The sequence below is a fragment of the Lemur catta genome, chromosome 14 (genome assembly GCF_020740605.2).
Source record: "Lemur catta isolate mLemCat1 chromosome 14, mLemCat1.pri, whole genome shotgun sequence".
Taxonomy (NCBI): domain Eukaryota; kingdom Metazoa; phylum Chordata; class Mammalia; order Primates; family Lemuridae; genus Lemur; species Lemur catta.
In genome coordinates this window covers 9,323,855-9,337,280 of record NC_059141.1, presented here as the reverse complement: position 1 = coordinate 9,337,280, position 13,426 = coordinate 9,323,855, and the positions used below count along the sequence as shown (strand labels likewise).

The 13,426-nt window shown below is 36.4% G+C and overlaps 1 protein-coding gene across 5 annotated transcripts in view; it reads left to right on the top strand.

The window, feature by feature from the left end:
- Positions 1-13,426, top strand: part of LOC123650228 (SEC23 interacting protein) — a 51,906-nt gene that overhangs the window by 12,451 nt on the left and 26,029 nt on the right. For all 5 annotated transcript variants that reach the window (XM_045568814.1, XM_045568811.1, XM_045568816.1 and 2 more), the window contains exons 5-12: positions 261-350; positions 2,179-2,299; positions 3,977-4,066; positions 5,275-5,416; positions 6,569-6,777; positions 7,475-7,593; positions 7,999-8,148; positions 9,393-9,488. In XM_045568814.1, the coding sequence (XP_045424770.1) occupies positions 261-350; positions 2,179-2,299; positions 3,977-4,066; positions 5,275-5,416; positions 6,569-6,777; positions 7,475-7,593; positions 7,999-8,148; positions 9,393-9,488 (1,017 nt within the window). The remainder of the gene's footprint in view (positions 1-260; positions 351-2,178; positions 2,300-3,976; positions 4,067-5,274; positions 5,417-6,568; positions 6,778-7,474; positions 7,594-7,998; positions 8,149-9,392; positions 9,489-13,426) is intronic.

Here is a 13,426-nt window from a genome sequence, read left to right as displayed (position 1 = left end):
GTTATTGTACCCTAGGAAACTGAAATCATGGTTTTCTTTATATAGTGGGGAGCATATTATTTAGAAGTGATTGAGAGGAATTAGTTAAATAAGATAATATAATTTAAGGTGATTTTAAAGAAGTATGGTAACAATCAGTAAATGAGAGCTGCTATTACTGGTATTTTTATCATCATTCTAGTTATCATTTTTCTCCACACTCTTTCTCAGTGTGATATAGACTTGTCATATTGGATTATGTGTTGTTTCCATTGTTGTAGGCCGAATATAAAAAAGCTGTTACTACGAATCAGTGGCACCGAAGATTAGAGTTTCCAAGTGGAGAGACAATTGTTATGCACAATCCAAAGGTAATGATACTGTTTAAGATATTAAAGTGATAGGTTCATTTTAATAATTATTTTGCTGTATGTGTTTCATAAATGTTCATTTTTAGTAACTTCTACAGTGGGGATAGATACATTTGTAACAAGTGTGTTGCTTTTAAAATAGTTCACATTGATCATGGAAACAAAAACACAATTTAACTTCTCATGGAGTTTCTCTGTATGGCAGTATGTTAATTGAAGTTTAGTATACACTGTAGAAGTTACTTGATACATTTTTTCATTTGATCACAGTTGGCCAACTTTTTCTTTAAAGGGACAGAGAGTAAATATTTTAGGTTTTGTAGGCCATTTGTTCACTGTTACAGCTACCATTTTTGCCATTGTAATGTGAATGCAGCTAAAGATAATAGATAACGTAATGAGTGTGATATTTTCAATAAAACTTTATTTACAAAAACAGATGGTGGGCCAGATTTGTCCTGTAGGCCATAGTTTGCCTACCTGCACTTAATGATGGTTTGTTTTAATCTTTCAAGTAAAAATATGTTCTTTTTCTTTTTATTTGTATTGTTTCTATGAACTTTTTTTTAAAAAAAATATTGATTGGTAGTAGTGTTCAGATTCTTTGATTTACCATCTTTAATTTCTCTGAGCTCCAAATTCCTCACCTGCAATAATATTTACCTCCAAGGGTCATATTTTTGATTAAGTGAGGTAATTTATGCGAAAGTATCTATCATAGGGCTTGGCACACAGTAGTTTCTGAGAAGTAGGCATTTTATTTATCTATTTTTACATGAAAGTATAAAAGAAAACAAAAATTCAGTCTGACCACTTCTGTAGTCCTTATTGATATTAAAATAATTAAATAAAAACATCCATATGCCAAAAAAGTTTAAACAGTTTAAAAAGGAATTAAGTGAAAAATAAAAGCCTTCTACCTCTGCCCTGCTCATTGTCCTCTCAGTGGTAGCCACTCGTAATCTTTTGCTTTTTTATACAAACAAAACCATTTTGCATACTATCATTTTTTTTTTTTTTTTTGGAGACAGAGTCTCACTCTGTTGCCCGGGCTAGAGTGCCGTGGCATCAGCCTAGCTCACAGCAACCTCAAACTCCTAGGCTCAAGCAATCCTTCTGCCTCGGCCTCCCGAGTAGCTGGGACTACAGGCACGAGCCACCATGCCCGGCTAATTTTTTCTATATATTTTTAGTTGTCCAGCTAATTTCTTTCTATTTTTAGTAGAGACGGGGGTCTTGCTCTTGCTCAGGCTGGGCTCGAACTCCTGAGCTCAAATGATCCTCCCGCCTCGGCCTCCCAGATTGCTAGGATTACAGGCATGAGCCACCTTGCCTGGCCTCATACTATCATTTATATGTATTTTTTTTTTAAATTTCTGTATGACACAAGGCTGAATTTAATACAGTTGATTGAACAGAATAGATTTTTTTCCTAAAAAGTGGTGAGTTTTTGTCATTGAAATTGAATTTGTAAATTAACTGGGAATCTTGCCATTTAAAGGATTTTGCTTTGTATTTTTAATAAAACAAAGATGACTCAACCGCAGGTAACTTGTCCTTGATATGTGTAAGCCTGGAGTTGTGTGTTAGATTTTTAAGTTAAGTATACTCCTGATTTAGCTGTATGATTTTCCAATATTAATTTTGATGATAATTAACACTAGCAGGACTCTTACAAAATTGGTTTTGAGGAAACAGTACTAATACTTGATTTATAAGCTGTCCACACTATGAAGTATAGTTTATCATGTATTAAAATAAATTACTTAGCCTGGAGTGGAAAAGAATTTCATAATGAGCTCTGTCACAATCCTGTTGTATCTTGAAGGTTATTGTTCAGTTCCAGCCTTCCTCAGTGCCAGATGAATGGGGGACCACACAAGATGGACAGACAAGGCCTCGAGTTGTAAAGCGTGGGATTGATGATAACCTTGATGAAATTCCTAACGGTGTGTGACTGAGGTCTTTTTTAGTCATCTCTATTTTAACATCATTCTTTAGAATGATAAAAAAAGAAACATAATTATTAGGATTACCTGACATAGTTTGCAGAAATCAGCTAGTTTGGCACATATCTTTCTTTTTGATTTTATTATTTTTATATCCTCATTTTTTATTTATTTTTATTTTATTTTTTTAAGCATGAAAATGAGGTTTATTGAGGAGAGAAAGATAGGACTATGGAACAAGAGCCAGATATAGGTTTATAGAGTGAGCGAAGTATATTTTGCCACAGATGATGAATGTACCCCTTGTCATAACAAAAAGGGCCTATTTTTTAATTGCTACATAATTATACATATTTATGGGTTATATGTGATATTTTGATACATGCAAACAGTGCATACAAGCATGATCAAATCAGGGTAATCAGGATATCCATTACCTCAAACATTTACCATTTCTTTGTGTTGGGAACGTTTCACATTTTCTAGCTACTTTGAAATATGAAATAAACTAACTGTAGTCAGTAGGGTTGACTGTAGTCACCCTACTCTGCTGTTGAACACTAGGACTTACTCCTTCTGTGTACATGGATTTTTGTATCCATTAACCAATCTCTCTTCCTCCCCCTCCAGCCTCTGGTAACTATCATTGTCCTCTCTACTGCAGTGAGATCAACTTTTTTTTTTTAGCTCCTTCATATGAGTGAGAACACGCATATATCGTTATTTTAAAATCTGGAATTCTGTTGGAGATATGCAGACCACATAATGTGGATTTTAAAATATGTTTTGTTAGGAAAAAGCACTTTGCTTGTTGGAACTAAGCTTTGGCAATACTTTTGGGCTTATGTTTTCATTCCTCACTGGTTTGTATTACTCTAGTGCAGGGGTTGGCAGACTTTTTCTATAAAGGGCCAGATAGCTAGTATTTTAGGCTTTGCAGGCCATATAGACTCTGTTGAAACTAATTAGCTTTTCCATTGTAGTGTGAAAGCAGCTGTAGACTGTATGTAAACAGGCATAGCCGTGTTCCATTAAAATTTTATCTGTATTAGTAAAAAAAGGTAGTGGGTAGGATTTGGCCTATGGGCCTTAGTTTGCCAACCCCTGCTCTAGTGTATGTACTTTGTTTTCTCCTATTATACCATTTAAGAATGGATTTAATTTTGACAATTACATATACTTCATGATTGTTTCATTGTCTTATAAAATCATAAAATAGGTACACATATTATGGAATCTGAAGTATTAGAGTAGAAGAAATAGCATATGAATCTAACATCAAGGGGAAGGATTTTGAGAAAAGATTATTAAAGTTTTATGCTGACAAATTGCTTCTCCATGTGGGGCTTAGTGCCTTGGGGAGTTCTGAAGCAATCACAAGGTTATGGAGCCTTCATAGGTACAAAGATGCTGATCATCCTATGCTGATAGCCACTGGGGACAGAGAGAGCCTGTTTCCTCCACCTCTTGTTCTAGTTTGCTCTTATTGTGAAGATGGACAAATTGTTCTTCTGATTTGGTGTAGAGGATAATGAGGCTTATTCACTTGGAAGGGTCATGAATTTCTTTGGCAAGTTTGTAATGACAAAAGGGATATTTAGAATATTGCTGTTGAATTAGGAAAACCCAAATAAATTCCCAGCTTTTATGTATGTATATGTGTATTTTTTTTAATAGGGGAAATGCCTCAGGTTGACCATTTGGTGTTCATGGTGCATGGAATTGGACCTGTGTGTGACTTGCGCTTTAGAAGCATTATCGAATGTGGTAAGTGTTTGTCATATTTTATTTCATGGGATGATCTGAGAAGTAATCATTTTTAGTTTATTTCCCAGCTGTGTACTACTTGCTGAGAGGCTGTAAGGGGAGATTTAAATGATTGGTGGGAAATATTAATTTGTGCTTGATTTGCTCTTATGACATACATAACTCATAAAATCTTAGAGTCTGAAGAATTAGAAGGGATCTTGGAAATAATTTAGACTTTCTGACAGATGGCTTCTGCCTAAGCACTTCCAGCAACTAGGAGCACCTGTGCATTGAACTGATTTTTAGTGAGTTGTAAGAGGTTATTTAAGGAAACCATGAATCTGTCTAGTTGGCTTAAATTTTTTTTTTTTTTTTTTTGAGACAGAGTCTCACTCTGTTGCCTGGGCTAGAGTGCTGTGGCATCAGCCTAGCTCACAGCAACCTCAGACTCCTGGGCTTAAGTGATCCTACTGCCTCAGCCTTCCGAGTAGCTGGAACTACAGGCATGTGCCACCATGCCCGGCTAATTTTTTTTTTTCTATATATATATTTTTAGTTGTCCAGCTCATTTCTTTCTATTTTTAGTAGAGACGGAGTCTTGCACTTGCTCAGGCTGGTCTCGAACTCCTGACCTCGAGCGATCCACCCGCTTCGGCCTCCCAGAGTGCTCGGATTACAGGCGTGAGCCACCGCGCCTGGCCTAGTTGGCTTAAATTTGAAGTTTTATTTTTATGTCTGTATAATAATAGTTCATATTTGTTGAATACTTTGTATGTGCCAAGTACTTTGTATGTATTGTCATTTAACCATCACAAATAAACCTTTGGGGTATAGGTACTATGGCTGTTATCCCCATTATTAGGGGCCCAGGGGTGAGTGAAACTCTCCCTTTTAGTCAGTAGGTCCTGAAGCCCTGATCCTATAGCAGGTAGTTTGATTCCAGGGTCTTTACCCAGGGTTCCATGCTGCCTCTAGTAGTGGTAGTTAACCTGATGTTTCTCAGGCATTTATACATTCCTCTAAAATAATGAAATGCTAAAAAGAGCTTTCTAGGAGTTGGCTGTTCTTTTTCTTTTATTAATTTTGTTATCCTCATTTTTTTCTTTTAAAAATGTATCTTTATGTTATAAAAATACTGGCATGTTTGAGGTAATTGCTAACTAGCTATCCAGCTAGGACACTTTAATCAATTTAATTTATCTTCCGTCATTTTCTTTTTTTTGAAGTGGATGATTTTAGAGTGGTGTCTCTCAAATTGCTGCAGACACATTTCAAGAAATCTCTAGATGATGGGAAAATAAGCAGAGTGGAGTTCCTTCCGGTTCATTGGCACAGTTCCTTGGGTGGCGATGCCACAGGTGTTGACAGGTTTGTGGATTTTGATAACTTGTTTTTCAGATTAGTCAAATTAAATGCAAAATTTAAACCATAATATGAAATAGTTTATTATGCCTTCAAGTATATTTTTAAAAATTTTATACTTGCTCTGACATATGATTAAATATTGGCTGTAAAATTTACATGCTACATTTCTGTATGTGTGTGTGTTGTATGTATGTATTCCTATTGTAAATATTTAAGAGAATATAAGATATTTTAGGTGGTTTTAAAATACTATTCTAATCTCTATAGTTGTTGCTTAGCGGCCTCTCCACCCACTAGATTACAGTAGCATGCCCTTTCCCCACAATGTGACAACCAGAAATGTCTCTAGAAATTGCCAAATGACTCTTGGGGGTTAAAATAGCTCCTGGCTGAGAACCACTCATTCGGAGTGTTATTTCCCAGTGGAGATGCTCTTGGCAGGACAGTTCTTTGCTGCATAAGGATGTAGACATCCTTAACCTGATGGCCACTAAATAGTAGCAGTGCTCACCATGTACTGTGACAGCTAATAATACTCTATTCAATTTTAAATACTCCCAATTGAGAACCACAAATATAGGTAATATTTATGCTGGCACACAGGGCTAATAACATGTCTGGATTTTAGTGAACATCATAATGTTCATGGCGCATGGTTTAATAGAACAAATTCTACAAACAACATTCTGTCTATGTTAGGCCCCATCATGAGGGTGTTTTCTTTCTCTGTGGATATTCATGAACTTTATTTTGGTCATTCTCAAATCAAGAAAAGTTTTCATTCCATCTAGCACCTTTTTTTTTCCATGTGACATTCTCTTTTGTGCTTTCCACCCACAATTTTTGTACATGTCCAGATTTCCAGTTAACTGAAAGAAAAATGGAAGTTTCCCTCTCTAAAAATAAAATTAAAATCTTTGCATGTGACATTTTATATACCAACTCCTGAGAGAATCCCAAAATTCATAGTATAGTTAGTCATAAATAACTCTTTTTTGCTTTATCTTGATTTATAACTCTATCTAGAGAATCAAGTCGTATTTAGTCTATAGGGTTTCTTGTATTTTTGGGAATCAAAATCTAAACTTTTAAAAGTTGGTAGATTTAAGGTGGATACTGATTGAACATACTTTTTTTTTTTTTCTTTTTAAACAGGAATATCAAAAAAATCACCTTATCCAGTATTGGTCGGTTTCGTCACTTTACCAATGAAACATTGCTAGATATTTTATTTTATAATAGCCCTACCTACTGTCAGACAATTGTGGAAAAAGTAGGACTGGAGATAAACCGTCTGTATGCACTCTTTATGAGTCGGAACCCAGACTTCAAAGGAGGAGTCTCCGTTGCTGGTCACAGTTTAGGTAACATTTTAAACATAATTTTTGTTGAGTCATCACTGCTTTCAGTGTAGATGACATTGTTAGTACAAAATTTAGAATTACAGATCTTAAGTTTTATAAAGGGTAGAAATGAATGCTTTGAGTTTAGATTTTGCCTTTGCTATTAACCTCTAGTATTACCTAGGAATGCCATGTATTTTAATTTATTCTACTGTTTGATAAAGTAAGAATATTGGTTATCAGGTCTTGGTTAACATGTTTTTTATATTTTTGCCTATGAACTTTGAAAAAAAGGAGAGTTTATTATTTTAGTTATTTATTGATTGATTGATTGAGACAGAGTCTCACTTTGTTGCCCGGGCTAGAGTGAGTGCCGTGGCGTCAGCCTAGCTCACAGCAACCTCAAACTCCCGGGCTTAAGCCATCCTACTGCTTCAGCCTCCCGAGTAGCTGGGACTACAGGCATGCGCCACTATGCCTGGCTAATTTTTTTCTGTATATATTTTTAGTTGTCCAGATAATTTTTATTTTTATTTTTAGTAGAGACGGGATCTTGCTCAGGCTGGTCACGAACTCCTGACCTCGAGCGATCCACCTGCCTCGGCCTCCCAGAGGGTTAGGATTACAGGCGTGAGCCACCGCACCCGGCCAAGGAGAGTTTATTTAGCATTATAAAAGCACCTAGTACTTTATAAAGCAAAATACTTCTTTTTCTTAGGTTCTTTAATACTGTTTGACATCCTGTCTAATCAAAAAGATTTGAATTTATCAAAGTCTCCTGGGCCTCTTGCTGTTGCTAATGGAGTTGTGAAGCAACCATATTTTCAGGAAAAGCAGGTATGTCTGCACATGGCCCAGGTAACATTTAGATTTAGAGTTGGAGCTGAACAGTGTTCCAAAACCCAAATTGTTACCTGAAACTGGTTTTAAATATCAAAATACACTGAGGTTTAGAAGTGTAGTGGAATCAGATGGCTCATTGTTTGAGTTTCTCTTCTTCCTTATAGATTATAAATTTAAATGTGAAAGCTTATGATCTTAAATAATGTAAATTATAGGAAATTGGGGAATGGATGATTTATTAAATTTATATAATTTCGGAATATTTGAACTTTGGCAAAGTATTCTACCTGAATTATGATTTGTCTATAGAGCAAAATTGTTTAAGATTTTCCATAGATCAGGAGACATTTTTGGGGGGTTTTTCTGAGCTTTGTAATGTTTCCACTACTGTTTTTGAAGATACCTGAAGAGCCGAAGCTGACTTTGGATGAGACATGTGATCTTGATGTTGAAAATGAAGTCCTATCTTTGCAAGAAACTCTGGAAGCACTTAACCTTGCTGAATATGTTAGCACTTTTGAAAAGGAAAAGATTGATATGGAATCTCTGGTATGGATGATAGTTTGATTCATTTTTGTTTAAAACTGGTTTCCCTGTGCATAAGATTGAAAATTAATGAGTTAAATACTTTGATATCAAAATACATTTTTGAAAAACACAGAAGAATTTTTATTTTCTATAATCTGGGAAGGCTTTTCTAAGTATGAACCCAGAAGCCATAGAAGAAAAAATTGTGTAGCAGTAGAAACTGTAAACAACATCTGAAGGCCAGTGATAGAATAGGAAAAATATTTGGTACACACATTATAGACAGAGGGTTTATTTCTTTTATATTCAAAGCTTCTACAATTAGTTACAGAAAGACCATCAGTGTAATAGGTAAATAGGCAAAGAATATAAACTTGGTTTACTGAAAAGGAAATAACAAGTGTGTTCTTACCATATGAAAACTCATAAGAGAAATGCAAATTGAAAGTTCAATGAGATTTTGTTTTTAACCTATCAGTTTAAAAAAATAGAAAGTTTGATAATGTGTGGCCAGGATGAAAGGAAGTAGGTACTGTTGTATATTGTTGGTCAGAGTGTAAATTGGTACAACCTCCATGGAGGGCAGTTTGGCAAAATATAAAAATGCCCCAGCAGTTCACTGTCAGGAACATTTCCTGTAGAGAAATAGTCACATAAGAATATCTACAAGAGTACTCACTGCAGCACTATTTGTAATACAGCGAAACCTTAGAAACTTCTTCAATGTTCAGTGGTAGGACACTAGTTAAATCATTCATGGTGCATCCACTTAATGGAGTACTCTGCAGCTGTTGAATGAGTGAGGCAACGTCAGAGATACTGATCTGTAAGATACATTACATGAAAAGAACAAAGTTCAGTGCTGTGTGCATAGTAGGCTATAGGCTATACACATAGATGCTGTGTATATATAAGATTATCTTTGCAAAGAGAGCAAATTACCAGCAGTTACTGCTGAGTGGAGAATTGGATGGTTGGGACAAGAGTGGAGGGAAGAGACTTCATTGTATGCTTGACTGTAGCTTTAGAATTTTGTACAAAATGCATGTGTTTTCTGTTAAAAGTTAAAAGAATGATTTAGGTGTGGAGGCCAGAGATTTTAAAGCATAAACTAATACATGATTTAAGAACAAAGAAACTAACTTTTAAAAAGTTGGCTCTTAGATTGCTTTAGATGATACAGTTTCTTTTTATAATTTTCCTATTCCAATTTCAGTTCCTCTATCACTAGATGTATTAATAAGTCTGTTTGTTTCCTTTTAAAGCTTATGTGTACAGTGGATGACCTGAAGGAAATGGGGATACCCCTTGGACCCAGAAAGAAGATAGCTAACTTTGTAGAACATAAAGCAGCCAAACTGGTAAAGTTCATATCTGTTCTCAAGAAAAGCTAAAACTCATGATGTGAACAGCTCATTCATGTTTTAGAAATTTTTAATACTGCTGTGGTTAGGTAAGCTAGTTTGCTCCCTGTCTAGGGCACAGTAATGGAGCTGACTTTGAAGTTAGTCAGAACTGGATTTAAATCCAGATTAGGCTTACTGACCATTCTGGTTTTCCTGAGACTGAGAGAGTTCCTGGGACAAAGGCCTTTCAGTTTTAAAACTAATATTTGAGGATTTTCTGGTGCAAAATTGGTAAGTTCTGGGCAAATAGTTAAGTTGGTCACCCTAATTCACAGCTGAACCACTCATTAACTACATATTCATGAACAATTTCCTTAATTTTTCTGATCCTTGATTCTTTCATTTCTAAACTGGGAGTGAGCATGAGGTAATGTGTGTAAAGCTGAGCACCCAGTAATAGCTCGCTTTCTCTCTTTCCAGTCCTCCTCCTCATCTAAAGCAGTGGTCCCCAACCTTTTTGACACCAGGAACCAGTTTCACGAAAGACGGTTTTTCCACAGATGGGGGGGGTTTCACCTCAGATCATGAGGCGTTGGATTCTCATGGGGAGCGCTACTGGATCCCTGGAATGTGCAGTTTGCAATGGCTTTGCTCTCCTGTGAGGGTACAGTGCCCCTGCTGATCTGACGGGGGTGGAGCGTGACTTCACGCACTTCCCTGCCACTGGCCTTTTGCTGTGCGGCTGGGTTCCTAGCAGGCCACAGACCGGTGCCAGTCCATGGCCCAGGAGTCGGGGACTGCAGAAATGAGATGAGGAAACATACGTGTATTAAAATCTCATTAATAGGCTGGATGCGGTAGCTCACGCCTATAATCGTAGCACTGTGGGAGGCCAAGGCAGGAAGATTGCTTGAGGTCAGGAGTTCGAGACCAGCCTGAGCAAAAGTGAGACCCCATCTCTACTAAAAATAGAAAAATGAGCTGGGTGTAGTCCCAGCTACTCGGGAGGCTGAGGCCGGAGGATCGCTGGAATCCAGGAGTTTGAGGTTGCTGTGAGCTAGGCTGATGACACGGCACTCTAGCCCAGGCCATAGAGTGAGACTCTGTCTCAAAAGAAAAAAAATAAAATAAAAAATTAAAATCTCATTAATACATTGACCACCACACTAGAAAAAAAAATTTTTCCCTGGGGCCACAGTGTCTTATTGAAACAAATGATTCTTTCTAATTTTTGTTATTTTTTTATTATTCGTTATGTGTGAGTTATATGCAACACAATCCACGTTTTTAGAATTAAATTGTCAATATTAATTGTAACAGTGAGAACACCAGCAAGTAAGATTTTCGTGAACCAACTACAGGGTTTTGCTTCTTGAGGCCCTGGTCTCAAAACTGGCCTGAGTTAAATACAACTCAGTGGCAGTCAATGTGTTAAATAATCACCAAACAGCAAAAATTATTAAAACAGTACAAAACAAAGCAAGAACTAAAAACCATTTAAAAATAAAACAACTGGGAAAACTTACTTGTTTTGTTTGATTTTAATTTATTGGTCAAATTAATTTTACAGAGATTTTCCAATTAGATAATACTTAGGGTGGCTATTTTATTTTTATTTTATTAACATGGTCTATGATGATCCTTCCATCATTTGGATTTCTGGGGTTCTATTATTTGTGCTATTTATTTGTAACTTAACATATGTTACTTTATGTGGAAAATGACTATACAGTCATAGAACTGTTTTTTTTTTTTTAATTTTATGGTTAGCTTAAGGAATTGAGTCATGTACCATTTTATTGAACATCTCTTTTAGGTCAGGCACTGTGCTCAATTCTTGGGATTTGGAGATGAACCAAGAGTATGCAGTCTAGTTAGGCAGAGAGAATTGACCACAAATGACAACACATCAGTCCCTAATAGAGTGCTGTCTGTGCTGTACAGAGCCAGACAAGGGGTGGCAGTTTTGGCTCTTTGAGAAGTGGACTGGGGTTTTGAGAGAATATGTCCCCAAGGTGTTGATGCTCAAGTGAAGGAGGGTAGGATCAGCGAAATGGCCTTCAGGAGCATGTGTTTTCCTGTAGCTGAAACCTCAGGTGAGCTGGGAATGGGGTGGGGTAGAGGTTCCAAAGGCCTGAATGCCAGGCGTGGAAGTTTGGATTTTTCTCTTGGGAGGAAGTGGTTCTCATGCATGTTCTTATGGCCATGAAAATCATGGTAATGCTGACCTGCTTATTAACTCTCACAAATTAGCATTTAGCACCAAATCATCTATTTATTCTGAATTTTAATTTTAACTTTTGTGTTTTAGAGAGTTCTCTTGATTACAGTGTACAGATGGAGTTGGGGATGAAGCTAGAGAGGTTGTGGGGAATCTCTTAGATTAGTAATTGTCAATGTGCAGTGGCTGAGTGAGAGATGGGGGAGTATGAGCTTGAAGGTGGGACAGAACGGAGCAACTTCAAATGTACTGGAGACGTAGAACGAGCATGTTCTTTCTCAACACTTGATTAAGTGTTGAGAAAGGTTATTAGCTTTGGCAGTTGATAGGTGTCTTTCATCTCATTTTCCCCTGCATGTCAAATCATTCTGTAATTCTAGCTTACAAAGAGCTCTTCATCTCACTTGTGCCTCACAGCGACCCTGTGAGCAGATCTCCAGATATTTGTCTCTTATGAGCACAGTGGTTAGACTGAGAGTAGAATGCAAGTAAGTTAGTATTTTTCCTGTATATCAGGCGGGGTGCTCCATGCCTAAAATTTTTTGTTTCCATGTACACATCAGTGAAGCAAAAGCCTGTCAAAAAGACAAAAACAAGAAACGAGAAGCTTTGTTTTCAGGCCCTATATTATGTTCTTAATTTTATTCTGTAATAAAAAGAAAAAAGTAGAAAAGTGTTCTGTAGTTCTTGAAAAATTTCTAGGAGCCTGGTTTATAGACTGCAGTTGCTTGGATATATAAATTAATGGCATTATAAGAATGTTTTGAAGTGAGTAAAAATCTATAGAGTGATCTTATTTTTTAAATTCAAAAGTCATTGCCTTTGGATGAACCATGAGACTTTTCTCAGTCGCATTGCCATTGATTGCTCTACATTTCTCACAGATAACAAGGTGCTGCCAGATCAATAAGAAGATAATATGGTGTGTCCTATTGATTTACTGTAACTGAAGTAATGGGACCAAAATTAGCCCATTATTGTATAATAAGGAGATCAAATATTTGTGGCGGATGTGCTTTTTCTTTTCTCTGTAAGCCATCTTAGTGATTTTCATTCAAAAGGGAATAGCTCTTAGTGTTGGGAATATTGACAGTCAAGTATGTATATGTTGATTCAGTTAGTTTTAAAGTTATTGTAGATAATCTTAGGGGAACAAAGCAACTCTTGGCAGTAGGACAGTTTATGGTCTCTTTAGACAGCTCTTTTAGCAATTTAGAATGTTAAGTTCTATGACTAAAATGGGAAGTACTTGTGTGTGAGAAAGACAGTTTAAACAGAAGAACCCGGAAAATGTGCTTTATTTTGGATTTTAGGTTTACTTTTTTGCTGCCTCCAATGGGCAGAGATAACCAAGCCTTCCAAAATGTTGATGGTATAATCAGTTACCCAACGTTTTCTTTTTTCTATATTGCCTTTTGAATTAACCAGTTGGACTTGTTTTCTGATTTCCTGGTATTTGGAATTAATAGATAAGGCCTGTTTGGCCAACTGTTTTGTTAGGCAGCTGTTTAAATAGAGACTAACAGTCATTCACAGCCTAGAGAATAAGGGTTGCTGAAACTCCATGCTTGTGGGGAATAGATAAGTCCCCCATGACATTGACCTTCCCCTGATATTATTGTTGTGGCTGTCTTCAAGGCTTAATTACAAACCAATGTGAATGGCTTTTGTTTCATTACAGAGATAACACCTTTTATATAGATGCCCCCAAAGCTTTTGTTTATTTATGGAA